Genomic DNA, 20,492 nt, shown 5'->3' with positions numbered 1-20,492 from the left:
GTATTTACTGAGCACCTACTATCAGCTTGGCATTAAAGAACCAGAGATGTTCATGGTAAAAATAATCTGTTAAGTTTACAGTAAACAAGTAATTTTAACAAAGCAAGTGATGTGCCATGATAGAGAAATGTGGAAAGGTTACAGGAAGCCTGAAAGTGAGTGAGTCCATGCATGTAGGGGGTTGAGCAGCAGGGAAAGTGGTGAAAGAGAAGAAGCTCTGATAAGTAGTAGAGACGAAAGTCAGCCTGCAGCTGAGTGAGGAGTGACTGAGTAGTGAGGAGGTATAGAAAGCAAGTACAGCATTCTCTCTCTAGAAAGTGAAGAAAAAGTCAGGGACTGTGTAATGCATCCTCTAAGAAGGGAGTATTTAGGACGAGAGATTCGCAGGTGGGTTTATGGGTTCTCAGGGAGAAAGCCAACATGTAAGGAAACGTAAAGTCTTTGGGGTGCATAAGTCAAGCCAAAAGCAAACTGGCAACAAGGTAAAATGCATGCTATGAGAGGTCCAGAGCACTAAAGAGATTCAAAGGAAGAAAAAATACTCATCAGGATTCAGAGATCAAGAAAAGCACTGAAGAAAATGGTACATGTCGGATGGTCTTTAAAAGATTAGTTGGATTTCCAAAAGTCCAGATGGGAGAAACGTGGAAGAACAGCATGGGCAAACTCCAAAAGCAGACGTTTGGGCAAAGGTTCCAACTCTTTGGACTGTGAAGTACTATGAGTGGCAAATTAGGAGAGAAGACTGTGAAGGTTTGATTAGAGACATTGTGTGGATATTAGAATGCTAAGGTGAGAAATCTGGATGAAATTCAAAAGCAAGAAAAATAAGTCAAACTAGGCACTGAAGCTTTATGAAATGCCTTATCAGAGCCACGCCTTAGGAAGATTAATAAACTTGTGCACACTTGTGATTCTCAGTTCTGGCTGCACTTAAATTCATTTGGTGAGGTTTTTCTTTTTTTTTTTTTGTAAGTATTTTTAGAACTAAAAAAAAAAACAACAACAAAAAACATATTTCTGGATACCAGAATCAAAGATTCTATTTCAACTGAGGGAGAAGAGGCTGAACTCAGATGATTCCATTGGAGTATGGATACACCTAAGAGGGAGAATACAGTAAGGGAAACTAAAAGAGAGACTTAGCAAAGCCCATACTGAAGTTGATAAGAGTTTAATTACCTGGATAACAGATGGAATAGGGAGTAAATGTGAGAAACTAACTAGAGGTTTGTAAAGATTATCAAGGAAGATGGAGTTGGATATGACCAAGTTCTCAGTTTGGATTTGACTGGGAAAGCCTAAAAATCAGGAGACCAATTTATTATTTTAATAATATATATTTTTGCATAGTAGATGTTTAGGCATTGTGCTAGGTGATGAGGATACAATGAATTATGAAATGCTGCCCAGGCCTTCTTGGAGTTTACAGTCTAGTGGATGAATTAAGTATTGGACATTTGAATTTGCAAGTCAGAAAAAAAGATATAGCTAGAAATAGTCATCTTTCTAAACTTGATTTCCAAAGCCATTCAAATTAATGAGCTCACTAAAAGAGTGAATATATTAAGAAATATCAAGAAGAGTACCAAGTACCAAGAAGAGTCCGTACAATTAGGAAGGAGTTAGAGAAGTAAGAAAAACTGCATGATGTCAAGCCATGGAAGCAAAGAAAGGAAAGAGATTCAAACAGAAGTTGTTAGTCAACCGTGTTAACGTTTCCAGTGGAAGGAAAAAAATTTCTGCACATGCAAAAATTTTTCATGTACCATGGGGATTTCACAACAATTAAAAAGTTCTGCCATGAAACAAATTTCAACACGTAAAAATAGATGGACACCCACTTGGGACTGAGTCCACAGGCTAAAGTCTCTGAACCAAATGGGGTCTTAACTTCCAAGGATTTTTATAAACAAAACCATATTCAAATAGCAGTAAAATATAAATTGAAAATATGCTAAACCAATATGTTCTAGATTTATGTAACATTTACTCAGCATTATCATAGAGAAATGCAATCTTCATGAGATATGTTAGTTTCAATTAAAATCTTTACTTTTTTAAACAACTCCAGAAATCTTTCCACTGCTACAGTCAACTCAAGATCATGCTGAGATTATCAATAAAAGAGATTTTTCATGGAAACTCACTAGTAGACACGAACTAGCTCATCAGCAGAGTCCTACATACTTGCTGCCATTGTCATGTAGCTGACTGCCGCCAGGTGTCATGCTAGTAGGCTTGATTCAATTAGTAACTTTAATTGAAGCTGAATGAAATTAATTATATAATTTTGAGCTGTTCAAATTTAATTCCATTAAAATTAATTCATGAAACCAAGGCATTATGAAGCATTGCTGACTAAAAGAAAATAGGTATGAATAAAGCCTCTAGACACACTTGACTCATATTTGAATCATGTCCAATATTCGAGTGCTAAACACAGACCCTCTCAACTCTCCATTGAATAAATGAAAATGCCATGTAGTCCATATACACACAGATGTACAACTATATAACCCACTCTAGGCAAAAAATAAAGTTCTTCCTGCTCTAAATTGTTATTAATGGACAATTTATCACATTTTTAAGAAAGTTTCCTTATCTGTGAAATTCTAGAATTAGGTGATTCCCAGTGTCCATCTCAGGTCAAAAAAGAAAAAACTATCATTCTCTGTCTGATTATATTCAATAAATAGTAAATAATAAGCAATTACTATTAATTCACTATCCTCAGTCTATTCAACTTTGCTTCTCTTGAAAACTAAATGTCTTGGCTCAAAAGCTGGTCTCAGGGTTTTGCTGTGATCCGCAGCACCCAGCCCAAAGCAAGATTCAGAAAAGGTTCCCAATGAAAAAATTTAAATTGACTTTTGCCAATTCTCCACTTGTATAAACAAAACTTCTGTGACCACTTGACTGTTCTGTGACTTTCTAATGTATGCACGTTATTTTATTAATATAGTCTTACTATTTACTCATTTCAATGAGCTACCTATATGGCAGTCTCATAAATGGTGGGCAGTTACATATAACACTGAAGAAATGCTCTGAAAAGAGAGCAGAATTTATTGATAGATAATTGTAAGATGGGGATCTTGATATCCAAACATGAAACCTTACTAAAGCTTTCAATTGGTTGAGTCAGCCACTACTCATTACAATAACAAAATGGAAGTTTCTAGTAACCAATTTATTATTAGAGTAGGTTTTTTATGTTATTTCTGAAATGAGAAACAGAGAACTCAGCCCTGCTTTAAGAAATTTCACTCTGGATAATGGAAGTTTGTAGTTGCAACTCAACTAGTAGGTAGACCTGAAAGACAACCCATAGGCAATCAGTTGATTTCAGTCACATATGAAATCAGTCTGTACCTTTCTATAAGATTTCTATTTACATGTCCAACATGCATACATCCCCCCCAACCCAAAGTAGCAATTTTTTCTTAAAAGGGGGCCTTCATAATCTCAACAATGCTGTCTTTCTAAGCCAATGGTCCTCTACTTTGGCTCGGGGTTAGAACCGCTATGCAGCTCCTGAAACATAAAGATGCACAGGCCCAACCTAAGAGATTTCAACTCAGGGCTGTATGGGGCTGGGGGAGTGATGTCATCATGATATATGGCCAGGCTTGAGGGGCACTATTCTAAGTGAACTCTTATCTTGTACTATACAACTATTTATATTAAAAAAAAACTTAGGTATATCAAATATTGAGATACAGACTTTGCTACTCATCCCCTTGTCACAGTATTCCAAGTACTAGAAAATAGATTTGTATCTAATCATCTAATTAATATAGAGGTATTTATTGCCGTCTCTATGTAAGGATAACTATTAAGAATACAAAATCTGGCTGGGCATGGTGGCTTACGTCTGTAATCCCAGCATTTTGGAAGGCCAAGGTGGATGGATCACCTGAGGTCAGGAGTTTGAGACTAGCCTGACCAACATGGTAAAACCCCGTCTCTACTAAATACAAAAAATTAGCTGGGCATGGTGGCACATTCCTGCAATCTCAGCCACTTGCGAGGCTGAGGCAGGAGAATCGCTTGAATCCAGGAAGACAGAGGTTGCAGTGACCATGATCACGCCACTGCACTCCAGCCTGGGCAACAAGAGCGAAATCCCATTTAAAAAAAAAAAAAGAATACGAAATCTGAATTATATATAATGCTAATCAATTCTACTAATAATGGGATAAAAGAAATATGTTTTAGATATCAAAATAAAAATGTAAGATGCATTAAAAATAGTACTAGATCAAAGGATAGTTGAACACCACTGGCATCTTCTTCCAAAGGCTAGCTCCTGAGCATCCTAGTATGTCTACTCTGGACAAAGAAGTGAGGAAGAACTACTTTCCTTTGGATGAGGAAAAAGGCGAGGTCCCTGGCAACAAATCCTCTCACTGGGAAGACCAAACACACACACATAAACAATCAAGCAACTGCAAAACAGAAGGTAGTGACAACTGCTCCGTCATAATTCTGGCTCAAAGGCTGACCATCTGTGTGACTGGGACTCATTGTCTTCATCCTCTTCATCAGGAAACGAGAGCGTTGAACTGGATGAATGCAGAGGCCTTTCTGGCTCTAAAATTCTGCAAATCTGATTCTTCACAAGAGCTAAACAATAGAGCCAAACTCTCATACACACGAGGAAGAGTGTTTAGAATGGAGTAGAGGAAATCATAGAAAAGCCATTGTAGGGCATTGGATTTGAATTAATTCTCAAAGAAAGTGATGAACATGAATTGAGCAAGAGAAAATGGAAAAACTAAGGGTCCCAAATGATCAATTCAAATACAATATGTCCTACTCAGAAATGACTATCTATCTTACAGAATCAATACCCTTTATTTCTCTGTTTCTAAAGAAGGGCATGAATGGTAAGAAACAATCTCCAATCTCAATTCTTCCTGTTGAAGGAGAATGAAAAATATTCAGGTAAATAGAATTTCCATTTAATTTAAAATTCTATAATATTTTACCTAGTTGGCATTATCTAAATTTAAAACTTGATAGTTTTACTTGTCTCCAACATTGGGGAATAAAATACTAAGATGGTGATTAGCAAGACAGAAAAATCTAAGAGCATTAATAATAAATTAGATAATAACATACAAAATATGATATATGCCATATAATAGCCATTCAACTAATATGTTTGTTACATAAGTTTTAAAAAATAAAAATTTTCTTTGTTGAAAGAATAATCAATGTTTGCAATTACAATATTAAAGGTTTTCAAAGGACTTTAATATTTATTTGATCTTCAGAACCATCAACAATGCAATAAAGAAAAAAACTTAGCTCAGTTTTACTGATGAGAAAACAGTCTCAGAGATAGATATTCAGTTGGAAACAGGATGATAAAATCCTCTGCAGCTCAGCTAGTTTCACATCCCACCCAGTGTAGAAAGGTCTATCGCAATACTCAGCCCTTCTCCAAAATTTCAAGGATTGCTACTTCACAAGGGAACAACTTTTATTCTCGGTCAGGTTGGTGCATTAACGAGTTATTCTTTTTTTTTAAACATAAATCTGCTATCAAGTCATTTATAACTACTCTTAGTTCTGCCCTTTGTAGGTAGAAATGTACGCTTTACCTTTTCTATAAGACAACTGTTCAAACTATTGAAGAGGGATATTTTTCCAACAATTTATGATCAAGCAGTAATATTATCTCCATAACTGAATGCTTTCAACAAATAATATTATAGTAACAGAAGAACCTGAGAATGTTCCTTCAAATTTCTGTACACGTCACAGTTTTCCAAAAAATTGGGGGCAATATTGCCACTTAAAAGTCCAATACTTGAAGCCTTTCTGATGGATAAAATGATTCTCATTAGTATCTCTGGGACAGAAGGACTCTCACCAAATTTTACACTGCACTAGAGAAGCGTTTAAAAGCAAAAGATCTAAAATCAGGGTGCCTGGGTCCACCACTAACGATGTGGATCCTGGGCAAGTTAATCTTTGTCAGATTCTTCAACTTTAAATGGGAATAACAACAGTCTTCACCTCATAAGGTGGATGTGGAAATAAATGAAATCAAGCCAGGAAAGCACAGTGTCTGATAGAGAATAAGAGCTCATTCACACTGGCCATTATTATTACATTAAGTGTTATTGCAATAAGCACCTTTTTAAAACATGCTATAAATAAATCATAAGGAGGCTGGTGAGGGCAGTATCCATTCAGTGATCTCTATATGAAAAACCAGACAATAAGTATGTTTCTAGACTGAATACAAGGAAAAATACTGTTTCCTCTGAGTAGCTGTATGTTATTTTTTTTCCTTACAGACAACGAAAAGTATATCCCCCAAAAGTTTTCTTTTGAACACACATCTACATTCAAAATTGAATAACTGTGTTTGACCCCACAGCCTATACCTGTATATTCTGATTTCCCCAGACTTCGGTTTCCTAGTCCACTTATATTTACCATTATTCTGTTTTAATCCTTTTTAAAAAGTATTCTTATAAGCCACCTTAAATATTCTACTGAACCAGGCAGAGGTGTGTGTAAACTCATAAACCAAAAAAGCAAAAACAAAAAATAAAAATACATTTTCTACTTGTTACCCATACTTTATTTGCTTACTTCAAGAAAGACTAACACAAATTATGTTGCTTGGCAGGAATCTTTATAAAACCTCATAAAACTTAATCTGTGTAAAATATACTTATATTCTTATAAAAAGGAGTATAACTAGTTCTCTTTGTGTTTAAATTTTGAGACTTTTGCATGTTAGCTCTCATACACTTCAATTAAATATTTGATGATAATCTATGACACAGCATTTATAATCTGCATATTATGTATATTGTTATTGCTGATACACAGTTTATATTCATACCTCCTTTATCTATAACAAACTTGCTTTAAACAATTTCATATTTACTCTTCCATTAAAAAACCAGCATTGTTACAGATGATCAATATGTATTCTAGCTTATGAAATTTCAAGTAATCTGAGACTAAAATCTCTGGGAAAAGTAACAAAAAAAAATCTAGGTCTGTATTTTCCCAGCAGTTCAGAATAATGTGGAAATTCTGCTAATGTTTCCCAACTGTAACCTTTAAAAAACCAAAGATAAGGCAGCTTTCAGGAAGACCTGAGGCTCTGGAATTTTACTTCTTCACTGATCCAAAAAAAAACAAAAAAACCCTCAAGCCTAATGACCTTTAAGGAACATTGCAAAACCAACCTGCTTTGCCTAACATTCTAAAATGGATTAAAAACGCATTGTCCAAAAATACACATTAAGATAACCAAAGCATTTAAACAGATGAGTGAACATATGCATAAAACTTCAAGATTGTGCAAACACAAGGAAGTTATATAATCATACACTATAAATGTTTATTGAGTAAATCAAATGCTAAAATCAACGTAATTTAATTAATTCATTGTTTCAGTATTTTGAAAAATAATAAGACTTCTGAGCAAGATCTAAAATATATTCCTTTGAAGGGCTTCTTATGTATTTAGAAGCTTATGGTATATTTAGACCCAAAAGAATGGTGGGAAAATGATATTGGTTCAATCACTTTATAGGTTTGGGATAGGTACACAGGAATGGGATAGGTACACAGGAAAGGAATGGAATATGTACACAGCAAATTGGAAAACAAATTACAAAATTATATGAAAATCCAATTGAGTATAAATATGCAAAGGAATAGGTACAAAGTGCAGCAATCATTTAAAATACATCTCAATAAATCAGGGCTCCAAATTCATGAAGGGAGAAGGAAGAATCCTGTACTTTCTACTTAAGAAAATAAGCATTTGGATAACAGCAATCTGATATGAAGAACCAGGACACATCTCAGTCGTCTTAGTCTCTTGCATCTTTTTCATCTAAACTTACTGTACCTTACCCTAAGAATAAATGTTTAGGATGATTGACCTTGAGGCACAGCAAACTCCTTCCTTCTCGCATACAGTTTCAGTTATGTTTATTCAGCCAAACAATATGTTCATACTAAAGCCAAACATTCATAGCCTTACGAAATCTGGAGTTAGATGTGCTCTCAGAGGTCCCTCTGACAAGCTGATAAAATAAATTCAGATGAAAACATTCGACATCCAACATTCCCAAGAACAGGCCAAGAACTGTAGATATGAATACTTACAGGGATAGAGAAACGGCCTCAGAAAATAGCTTACTCCACTTTCGGAGTTTTAATTATTTGGACCATCCTCACATTTGGCTAAAATCTACTTCCCTAAAATTTTCACTGATTCATCACATTTTGCTTTTTGCAAAATCAAAGTAAAAAAATCAAAGTCTAACCTTCCCTCCATGTGACAGTGCCATATTAGAAAGTATCTCATGTTCTTCTATCTTCTCTGTGCTAAATATGCTCAGTTGATTCAATGGCTTTTCAGAGGCATCACATTCTAATCACTCTTATAGACACAATAGCCTTCTTAATCTTGCTGAATAAACTATCATGAAAGAGGTTGTCTGATTGCCAAAATCCAGAGACACCGTATCTATAGCAGGTCCCTTAACTGGCAGTCTATTAACTCCATTATAAAAAGGAATGGAGGCTGGGCACAGTGGCTCACACCTGTAATCCCAGCACTTTGAGAGGCCGAGGTGGGCGGATCACAAGGTCAGGAATTCGAGACCAGCCTGACCAACATGGTGAAACCCCATCTCTACTAAAAATACAAAAATTAGCTGGGCATGGTGCCGCACACCTGTAATCCCAGCTACTCAGGAGGCTGAGGCAGGAGAATCGCTTGAACCTGGGAGGCGGAGGTTGCAGTGAGCTGAGATCACGCCATTGCACTCCAGCCTGTGTGACAGAGTGAGACTCCGTCTCAAAAGGAAAAAAAAAAAAAAAGAATGGAAGACTCTATCATCTTCCCCTTTTTAAATGATGATTCACACCCATCTTTAGTCTTTCAGCATGATAACTTGCATATGCACCACAGTTTTAAAAACCTTTCTGTTACCTCTCAGTTACACAGAGTTATTTTATGAAGAACATTTTTAGTCTTGAGCTCTCTAGTTAAGCAAAGAACCCTTACTTGGCACTCTTACAAGAATGAAGGCTAGTGGAAATCAAAAGTGAATCAAAGGGGGTTGTTTAATCTGTAAGAGCATTTCAGAGTTATGCTTTGAGTCTGATATTGAATTAAATAAATAGAGGACAGAGAAGAGCTTTTCAAATAGTGGTGAAGGCATAAATAAGATAATTGTCAGTGAATTTGAAGTATACTGAAATTGATTTCTGGGACTTCAGAATGGTAGATATGGAATTGAAATCAGAAGGTGTGTCGTCTGTCAATTTTCATAAAGGCCCAAATCAGGAACTTACAAACTTCACTAACTCAGCCTCTCAATTTCTGGGTCCTCCCCACCCTTGCTGTAGAGAATGAGTTCTTCGGATTCTCCTCTAAGACCTCTAAGACCACAACCTATATTCTTTTGGCTCTACCATCTTTGCAGTCTCATCAACTTCCACAGTTTCAGTAAATTGCAGGGAGATAACTTGTAGATCCATTTTACTAGCCCTGACACCTATCCTGAGCTACAGATTTGAAGTTTTAACTCTACATAAATATATCTTTAGCAACTCAGACTCAACATTTCCCAAAATTCATCACCACTTTTCTTCTCTTCCTGCCTGTTTCTATAACTGTTGTCTGTGTCTTAGTTAATAGTGGTTACAGAATCACCTTCAACTCTTTATTTTCTTTTTATGTCGCCTATTCCAAAATAATCAATTACCAGATCCTGCTAGTAACAACTCCCCAATTTCTCGCAAATCTATACTTTCTTTTCTACACCCACTACCAGTGCCTCAGTCTCTTTACCCTCCAATCAAAAATACTTTCCTAACACCAAGATTAAATATGTTACTCCTTAGCTGAAGTATGAATTATATCCATTTTGCATATTGGTGAAAAACTGATAGAGTTATTTGAACATAGATATTTTAGAATATTTTATATTATAAACTCCTATACTTTCCCATGCTTAATAATTTTATCTTGTATCCCCATGAGAAATAAATAGTACAACCCCTCAGATCTTATGTATTGCCTGAGTAATGAAAGAAATAAGAACTATGTTTATAGAGACCCAAAAGCAGGGTCTACGTTTACAAACACCCTAAAGATCAGTGCTGATTCGCCTTGTAAAAGAGTAGGAGGACTATGCCTCGGAGTGGCAAAAGTAAAGAGAGGAAGCTGGTTCCTTCATACTCTGCCGCCTAGTTTCAGAGAGCCTGTCACCTGCTCAACCACAAGATACCTTAGTTTCAAGGCTCAACACAGCATAATTCTCACCAAAAAACCCTACAAACGGTATATTCTTCAACTATGGTCACTAGCAGTCCAGCTTAGACAAAACTGATTCCTTCTTGCGATCCTGAAATCCTCTCTCAACCTATAAATTTACCTGCTCCAGGATGATACCAGTTAGTTGGCATCTGGCCATAAATTAATCTGTCACATGGCTGTTATTTTAATCTTGAATTGATATTTCAGTAAGAGATTGAAATTTAATTTGGTAAACATTTGTGTCTCATCCTTTCTCATCCTGTTGAGAAATTCCTTGTGGGCAAAACTAAACATTCTTAATCTTCACAGGACCTTGTAGGCACACCTAAAAATATTTGTGGGCAGGGTTTTCCCCTTCAAATCTCTCCATAGTAAAACACATGTGCTAGCATAAAAATTAATTTCAGACTTTATTCCTGAAACTACCAAAAATTGGGCATAAAAGCACATGTATATGAATCATCTCACTTGAGATCATGTGGGTGTGAATCTGAAAACAGAAGTAGACTGTAAGTAAAAACCACAAACGAAATTAAATTCATGTTAAAATAACTCTTCTTATAGTTTCTACTTAGCAAACCCTAAGTGATTAGAAGAAGAATCTATAAAATATAACTAGACTTCAAAAACTTAAGGTTAAAAAGCTTTCCTCCTTCAGGACATGTAGGCTAATGTAAAAAGAAGATAATAAAAGTTTAAGTAACTTCAATAAAGTGTTACTGGAAAGACAAAGAGAGAGAGAGAGGGAGGAGGAAAAGGGGAGGGAGGGAGAGAGAGAGATCAAGTATCCAAAATACTGGTGCGTATACATAGCACTGATTAAGACAGAAGGGCGGCCGCATCTTTCTTTGATCTACTCCATGAATCACTGAAGTTAAACTGTCCAAAATCTAGAATCTAGTCAGTATAGAATGTATTCTCTTAATAAAAACTGAATGCTTTTAGAAGTAGAAACATAGAAATCACTTGATTTATCCTCTGCCTTTGTACAAGAAAATACTTATATTGTCTCAGAAAGATAATCTGGTTGAATTTTTTTTATCTGTTTCATGTGTTGTTGTTCTAAATAACTTTGTATTTGCATATGGCCTAACTTTAGATTGTGTCAACTGATGTTTCCTTATTACTCCCAAGCCTTTTATTATTATAGAAACATAATCCAATAAAATAATTGCACACTGTTATTAGGCCTTCTTTCCATGAAATCATCTCAACAAGATCCAGGAAACGAGGTTCAAAGAAACAGGAAAAGCCTTTACACACCCAAAAATTCCACAGCTTTCCTCATAGCCATGTAAAGGTCACTCAATCATATATATTAAATCCTCGTATGTGAACTGACCAAACAAAGCAACAGCCATAATTTTTTTTCTTGCCAGAGGTCTTAGCCTGTCAATTGCATTTCTGGTCTCTGGATTCTCTTCCCAGCCTGGAATACAAGACCAGTTAACATAAACACTTCCCACACATGCGTGATGCGCATCCCTTGTCACTTGTCATCCTCTCATCACTTCCACCCTGCCAACCTCCAACCCTATGCTAATTGCAAAATCCATTCTATCTGCTTCCCTTCCCAAACTCCTGCATGCTCCCTGGCTGAGAAAGACAATCAACCATGCTGATCACTTCCACTAAGAATTCACGCCATTCAGTCCTAGTTAATCTCTTTGTGTTACCCAGCAGGCGTTTTATTTGCCCCAGATTGACTACCTCTTTAATTCTTCCCTCTTCCAAATCATTTCCAGACATCTCAAACTTCTTGATTCATCCTAACCTCCTTTGCTCTCAGAAAATGTTAACATTTACTTTGCTGAGATCTAGGCCCTCAATATTCATTTTCACATCAAATTTTCTCTAGATTATCACCTATCCTTTTCTCCCACCTCCATCTTAAAGAGGAATATTCCCAACTTTCCAAAGACTGGTCCCTTCATCCCATTCCATCCCAGAATTTTTATCTTTCCCTTACAAACACCTGCTGCACCACTTCCTCCTTCCTCCATCTCCTTTCATCTTCATTTTCTCTCTATCTTCCAGCTTTCTTCTCATTAGTGCACAGTGAGTGTGTTCAATCCACCCATCCAAGCAAGAGAAGTCTTCCATGAACCCTGTTTCTCTTAAGCAAACCAAAACTCTTTTCATCTTTTGTATCCACTAAATATCCAATGCTCCTGTGACTAAGAAGACTCAGCAGCTCCTCCTAGGTTTCCACTCAGGCTCCAAAGCAAACTTATGGATTACCTTAAATTTCTACTTTTCTACCATCTCCCATATAAAATATTTTACCCAACCACCTGCTAGGCGAGAAAACTATCATGAAAGAGGTTGTCTGATTGCCAAAATCCAGAGACACCATATCTATAGCAGGTCCCTTAACTGGCAGTCTATTAACTCCATTATAAAAAGGAATGGAAGCTGGGCACAGTAGCTCAAGCCTGTAATCCCAGCACTTTGGGAGGCTGAGGCAGGGGGATCACAAGGTCAAGAGTTCGAGACCAACCTGACCAATATGGTGAAACCCGTCTCTACTAAAAAATACAAAAAATTAGCCAGGTTTGGTGGCACGTGCCTGTAGTCCCAGCTACCCAGGAGGCTGAGGCAGAAGAATCACTTGAACCCGGGAGGTGGAAATTGCAGTGAGCCGAGATCGTGCCACTACACTCCAGCCTGGGCAACAGGGTAAGAATCCAGCTCAAAATATATAGATAGATGATAGATGATAGATAGATAGATCGATAGATAATAGATAGATCTATATCTATCTATATATCTATATCTATATTTTTTACCCAACCGTATCAATTCATCAAAATGTGGACACTGTGCTTGGTCTCAGGACTTTCAAAGATGAGTAAGTAGGCCGGGCGCGGTGGCTCACACTTGTAATCCCCACAGTTTGGGAGGCCAAGGTGGGCGGATCACGAGGTCAGGAGATCGAAACCACAGTGAAACCCCATCTCTACTAAAAAGTACAAAAAAAATTAGCCGGGCGTGGTGACGGCCGCCTGTAGTCCCAGCTACTCGGAGAGGCTGAGGCAGGAGAATGGCGTGAACCCAGGAGGTGGAGCTTGCAGCGAGCCGAGATCGTGCCACTGCACTCCAGCCTGGGTGAGAGAGCGAGACTCCATCTCAAAAAAACAAAACAAAAAAAAACAAAGATGAATAAGTAAAAATCTATTCCCTCAGGGGTTCTCACAGCTAAGTAAAGCTCTATCCTACTTTTGCTATTGTTTTTAAATAAATTTCCTCAATTTTACTCCTACTAGTGCTGCCCTAAGTCCTCTAATCTTTTGTCGGCCTATTATAATCACTGCCTCCACTCTTGCTTCTTCCTCCAAAACCATTCTATGAACTGTCGCCAGAACAGTTTTCCTAAAAACACAAGTGGTTCCTGTCCTTTTCTTCTTAAGAGACTTCAGTGGTCACCAACTCCTACAGAAGAGATATGCAAGCTCCTCAGCAAGAAAATCAGGGCCCTCCTGAAACTGACTTTAGGCTATCTTGTTCTCTGACCCTTCATACAGCCCCAACAATGTCTTGGTGAAGTACCCAATATTCTGTAATCATCTCCCCCAAGCCTTGTTTGCTACCATGTGTCTCCACAGAGCTGAGTCCTACAACCATGCTATGCTTCCTGGTCCAACTCAAATCAAAACTTTTCTTGAGGCTTTTCCAAATCCCCTACTAGAGATATTTTCTCTCGCCCATGTTCTGCCATCACACTTTCTTTGTGCCTCTACTATGGCACTGATTTCCTTAACATGCCAGCCACAGGCTCAGCATGTACCATGCTATTCCTTAGAACTTTTTTTTCACAGTTCTTAACTCAAACAGTTCAACCTCTCCAAATGCTTTCTTAAATTTACAGATATATCTTCTTTAACCACTTCCTTCCTCCCTTTTTAGTTTTTTCCCAGTTCCTTCTCTTACTTATTTGGTTCTTTTTCTTAACAAAGGGAAAATGAATATGCCCAGCTGATAAGCCCTCCACTTGTATAACTAAAATCATAAAATGTACATGAGTTCCTTTAGACATAAAAAGTTAGAAGTGTAAGTTCTAAGATTCATTTTCTAAATTGAAAATGTTCCCAAATCCTCTTTCAAATCTACATGCCCTTCTATATTTTTCTAATTAAGCCTGGCCTTCCTCAAGCATCTGTATTCAAAAAGTGTTTTAAACCAATTTCTATTCAGTTTACTTTTATTCTTGGTTATTTGTATTTGCTGCCAGTTTTATAATAGTATGTTTTCTGTGAGTTATCATTATAAGCACACAAAATTTAATAAAACTTAATTCTAACAATCTTTTGACATTTATTGGGGAACTAAATATAATTTATCCCTCTGTTTCTATGAGAAAGTAGAATCCAGGCTCCAAAAGTCCAATTTATGGAACACAACTCATGTGAAAACTCGAGATTTCTTTCCTTGTTTTGCCATATGTTGGAGTCTCCAAAGTGTAGGGTAGCAAGAATATCTACAGAGATAGTGAAATAAAGTATTAAAATTCTATTTATTTAGTCTCTCATCCTTATTAATTTTTACTTTTGCATTTCTTTTATAATGTTAAAAATATATTTATATTATAGTGCATATAATTATGAAAATAAATAAGCTTTTTTGAGGATGACTATGCAGCAGTATTTTGAGGATGAATTGAAGCATATGATAAAAAATCGTAGAGAGGATTATTAAAGAGTTTACATGGAGTGATAACAATTTGAACTTTGGAACTTGAAAAGGTGAACTTTTAAAAAGCTTTCTGAAGTCTTTCCCTCCCAAAAAAAAAAAAAAAGGACTGTTTTTAAAAGTCTATCACTATAACACATTTTTTAGAGATTAAAGCCTGTAAAACAATGATTCTCAACTAGAGTTAAGGAGCACCTGGAGCTTGATTAAAATGCAGATTCTTGGCTCTTACATCCAGGGATCCTAATTCTGTAAGTCTGGGATGAAACCAAAAACGTCAGTTGCCTCAAGGATAGCAGAGTTTCTCAATCTCAACATTACTGGTGATTCTTTCTTGTAAAGGTTGTCCTATCCTATGCATTACAGAATGTTCAGGAGTGTCCCTGACCTCCACTCACTATATGCTAGTAGCACCCCCATTACGACCACCAAACATGCCTCTAGATATTGCCAAATGTGTCCTGAAGAGCAAAATTGTCCCCAGTAGAGAACCAGGATTAGAAGCTGTTCAAAGATGACACTTTTGTGAAATGCCATCCTTAATCAAAAGGATAAAATAATATGATAAAAATAGAAGAATACAGATACTTACAAGTATACATTATATACATTGAAATAAACTGGATTCCCAAAAAGAAAATCTGATTAGCCTCTATAAACTACTGACAACTCAGCTAAACTTCTAAATCAAAGCTCTTCTTATGTAATTTCAACTTGATTTTCTCCCCAGCTTCTATTTTATTTTTAATTAACTTCACTGGCATTTTGCATCCTGCTAAGAAAAGTCCGCCTAATAGTCTCAGAGGACTCTCCCAAGAGAGAAGAGTGCATTAAATCACACATTATCACATTAAAGTATATTCCAGCACTCAGAGTCCAACTGTCTATGTCTTGACAAATGCAATGTCTTGGGGGTTGGGGGAAAGATACAGGGATGGGAACAAGCTCAAGTGATTCACAATATCCCAAGCCTATTGTTAATGCATCCAGCCCTATAAAAAAGTTGAACTGATTCTCTACTTCAACTGCATTTATCACAATGACATACAATTTATGTTATAATTTGGGCTTCTACCTTGATTTCTTGCTACTGACTGTGTATGAGACCTTGGGCAAGTCACTTAAATTCTTTGGACATCCTTTCCCTTATCGAAAAAAATGAGCAGGTTGGATTAAATTATTTCTAAAGACCCCTCTAGTTACAAATCCCAAACTTATGAAAGAAGCACTTAATTCAAAGGCTCTTTCGATTATAGGAGTTCTAGTAACTATTGCACCAAAGGGCAAATACCTACATTTTCAATGTTGCTCCATAACATGAATTTTAAAATGTTTAATCAAACCAAGACAAATGGCAATTAGAGGGACCACACAAACAAGATCCATTATCTCTTAAAATAAAGTATAACTGAAATGGCTTTTCACCTATCAAGACATGTATACAAGTACTTTGCATGAGAAAGTAAATCAATATTTCACAAGGTAGTAACAAATAAGAATATAGCTTTAAATTACATGTTTACTTTCTATTTTCTGTATGAGAGATCACGAATTACCTGCTCAGAGGCCACATCCAGCCTACAGTTGTGGTTGTTTTGTTTGGCCTGGACAAAATTTGTGTTTAATTAGTTGCAAACTCTTAAAAACAGAGAGATGATACATAAAAATCTGGATTTCCAGTATCACTTGAAATATCTGAAGATACTAACCCACATGGCAACAATTAGCTAAAACTGAGGAATGTTGTTTCCTGGCCCATGAGCTCTCCAGTTCCCCAAAATCCCCATTGCTCCATACTGTCTGACATCTATCCTGGTTCCCTCTTACAGCCTGGAGCATGTAAGTTTATGTCCCTGCTCTGTAACTGTTTTCAAAACACATGGGAAAGATTTGTAATGCTTTTTAATGCTTTCAAAACAATAGAAAGGCTTGCAGAATCACAACAAAAAAGTAGGAATTTTAAGGAGGAAGAGTATGCTCTTAATATGAACAACCTTTCTAATTCTTAATGCTAATACTAGAATGGGCTGCACTACAGGTTTTTAACAAAACACCTAAAAGGATGTGGAAGTGAATTTTAGACTTGGTGTGGAGTTCAGATTAGAGAATCCCCAAAATTACTTTCAACTGTAATGTTCCATGCCTTTGGTTAACAGTATGGATAGCTCATCACAATATAGTATAGTAATAAATGTAGAGCCTGTAATGTCATTATTTACCTATATATGTATATTTAACTTTGCAGGGATAGACTTGATCGTATCCTTCATGTTCCTGAAATAATATTTTTTTCTGTTAATTTGTATTTAAAATTCCACTTTTCCTACTGACTTTAATATAAAGAATTTAAAAATTAGGTTTCTGTTAACTAAGCAGCCATATCCTACTGCAGAATTATTAAGCTATTCTTCAGAAAGGATGATAAAGAATCCAAGGACAGAAGCAAGAGGATAAAAGAACTTGAGAAAGGGCTTAAGAGTAGAGTGGCCTTCCAGCAAAGCTTCTTCATAAATGTCTTTATCAATAAAACCAATCTAACCAAGCTTCCCTTGAAGCTTTCCTCTACCCATTTGCTCCAAGAATTTCTTTCTTTAAATACATCTTATGACATCTGCCTGTTTAAGGCATCATATTTTAACAAGATTCTGCAGATTCTCTTTAAAAATCAACTTTACATTTAAATTAAACTGATCTCTATTTACAGAAAGTTTTGGATCAAAGTTAAAAACTAATAATAATAAAAATGTATAACTATGTTGCTAAAGCTAAGGCAATTTTCAGGTAAAATATAACCCAAGAGTTTCTACACTGATAATGTGTGTCGTACCCAACAAATGTGCTACTTCAGGCCACTCTAGATGCTCAGGTTCTTAAGTTCAGATCATGTGACACCATCCAGCATCCTAATGCACAGGTACATTAAGTACCACTGCACATTCTCCCAGATGATTTTAAAAATGCAAACTATTAAAGTTGGATATTGTAGATATTAGCTATTTCCAGATCAAATTCATTTTCCTTGGGTGTTTGATGTTGATTTTTGACATAAGCCTAGTTTAACAATAGTGATTAGCAGCTCAAGTGTGAGCATAAACAGCTCATCAATGAGTCGATATGACTACTAAGGGCATGCCTAATGACAGGAAAATGATTGTGCTGACAATACAATGTGGAGAACACGGGCTGCTTCTCAGAAAACATATGTTTATCATTCTAGTTCTCTGATTTTCTGCAGTTAATCATTTTTATTTTCTCTGTTTAGAAAGCTGAGTCACTCATTTAGAGGCAAAAAATAATGATACATGTAATTCAGTTTAACAGCCCTGGGTGCCAGAACATTTTAATTTAACCACAGATGTTTTCTGCTTTTACCTATTGTAGCTTGAAAGTTAACTCCTTCCCCAATTTTTGCTGCCTTAAAAAAAATCCCTAAGATTCACTACGTTAGTACAAGTGGGAAATAAAGCTATCAGTTTATGCCTAAAATCAGGGGTATATGGTAGGTTTTTGAGCACTGGAAAAATTACTTAGTTCTGATATATCAGTGACAGAATTCTTTAGCTCAAAACCATCCTTAGAGTAAAATGCATTAGAAGTTTAAGAACCTTCCTCTCTGTCACCAGTGGAAACCTGAAGTATATTGCCTTCAAGAGAAGCAAGGTTCAACTCGTTTAGAAGCTTGTTATGGAAGTTTCCCAGACACAAGAGTATTTTATAGGCTGTGTGTGTGTTTACACTTTGGAAGAACTCAAAGAAGCTAATTCATTCTTGGAAAGTGTTTCTTATAAACCTTGTTTATTTATTTCAAAACAAACCAGTTATTGAAAACATGCATAAGCCATTCCAAAGCTATTGGTCACAGAAACCTGAATTATCAACTGAGTCGTAGAGGAGCCAACAAGAAACAGAAAGATGAAATGGAGTGAGTGCATGCTTGTTCAGAGAGCTGCGGCAGTCCTGGATCTGCTGAAGAGACCTAGAGGAGAAGCGCCTCAGAACCCACACATTGAGTCTTAGGCCCAAACATGCATATGCTTAAGAAAGAAGCAATCCTGTCATCCTGTTTCTTCGCAACCAAAGGAAGGGGGAGTGGAGGGACCAACGGTTCCCGCCCTCTTACCCGGTTGTTGATCTAGGGCAAGGATCCTGAAGAACTTGCCTTAGTAACGCGAACTGTGCAAAAGTTCTCAACTACGAGTGGGAGCCCCTCCTCACAGCACTCCCCCCACCCCTATCTGTACACGTGTGAGCAAACTGAAAAATGCAGCAATGACAAAGAAGCTTGCCACTTGCAAGTGCGCACTCACCCTGGGCTGTGGAGCCCAGCCGGCCGCCGCCCGCCTCGGCCGCACGCTGCGGCCCCACGGGCCCGGGAGCGAGGGCTTCGCCCGTGCCGGACATGGGCCGCTCCGCCGAGCCCGCGCCGCGCCGCTGCCGCCTAGCTCGCCGCCCGGCAGGGCGCACGGAGGAAGGGCTGTGAGGTGCTGGGTGCAGGGAACTGACTGCTTCTGGCGGAAAAATATACAAAAATTTTAAAAAAAATGTTTTTAGAGAAGAGCACACCACCCCTGTGGGACGTTCCCTCCCCCTCCACTTCCCTCCCTCAAACTCCACCCCGGGGAAGTTTTGATTTGAAACTAGCGAGGAAAACTGCTACAGAGCAAGTTGATAGCTGCGGGGTCCCGGGGGTCCGAGGTGGACCCAGCGTGGAGGGGCTGGAAAGAGAGATGGGGTTTGGGAGAACCCCGGGAATGGGGATCAAACCCCTCCTCTTCCCGGCCCGGAGACCACCACCTACCTCCGCATCCCTCCCTAGTCGCTCCAAGCCCCTTCCTCCTCCTCCTCCTCCTCTTCCGCCCCGGAAAGTTAGCGAGGCTCCGGCAGCGGCCGCATTTTCGCCCCGGTGGCCTGACGACGGCGGCGGCCGCCCCTGCGCGTCCCTCCCGCCTCCCTCCGGCTCAGCCCAGACGCCGCAGTGGCGGCAACTGCGGCAGCGGTGGCGGCTCTGACTCCGCGCACTCCGCCCCCTCTTTCCAGCCAGCTCACTCCAGCCGGCTCCCCTGCGAGGGGGCCTTCCCACTCTCTGCCTCTTTTTCCCCCCTTCCACTCCTACAATCCAGAAACACTTCTCCCTCTGTTGCTCCTTTTCATCACATCCGGATCAGGAAGGCCTCGAACACTTGGCTAGCGGCCCCGAGGCTGGGGGCGGCGCGACCCGGGCTCGGCCGCGCGATTTCTCGCGCCCTGCGCTGTCTGGGTCAGGAGGCCAGGGCCGGCCTGAGCTGGCGCGGGCTCCGCACCCGGGCGCTGCGCCCTCCCGGGGCTGGGAAAGGGGAGTGAATGGGCAGGTCCCTGGCTGCCCAGACGTCCGCCCATCCCGCCCAAAAAGTCACCTCATCTCTTCTCCCTACTCCTGCCCCCAGACCGACGGAGGCTTTGGGAATATCCTGAGGAAAACCTTTAGGGTGGACAAGGAAAAACGAAA

At 38.3% G+C, this 20,492-nt stretch overlaps 1 protein-coding gene across 2 annotated transcripts in view; it reads right to left on the bottom strand.

Moving 5' to 3' along the window:
- MDFIC (MyoD family inhibitor domain containing) overlaps positions 1-20,287 on the bottom strand; it is a 96,945-nt gene extending 76,658 nt beyond the window's left edge. The window contains exons 1-2 of one of the 2 annotated variants that reach the window (XM_012512115.2): positions 19,806-20,287; positions 19,315-19,515 (exon numbers count right to left, since the gene is read on the bottom strand). In XM_012512115.2, coding sequence (XP_012367569.1) covers positions 19,315-19,408 — 94 coding nt within the window. In that variant the 5' untranslated portion in view covers positions 19,409-19,515; positions 19,806-20,287. The remainder of the gene's footprint in view (positions 1-19,314; positions 19,516-19,805) is intronic. The other variant, XM_012512116.2, reaches the window with a different exon arrangement.
- Between the last annotated feature and the right edge of the window lie 205 nt (positions 20,288-20,492).

This window comes from Nomascus leucogenys, chromosome 13 (genome assembly GCF_006542625.1).
Source record: "Nomascus leucogenys isolate Asia chromosome 13, Asia_NLE_v1, whole genome shotgun sequence".
Lineage (NCBI taxonomy): Eukaryota > Metazoa > Chordata > Mammalia > Primates > Hylobatidae > Nomascus > Nomascus leucogenys.
Note: the sequence above shows the minus strand (reverse complement) of the source record. Positions and strands in the feature narration are given on the sequence as shown.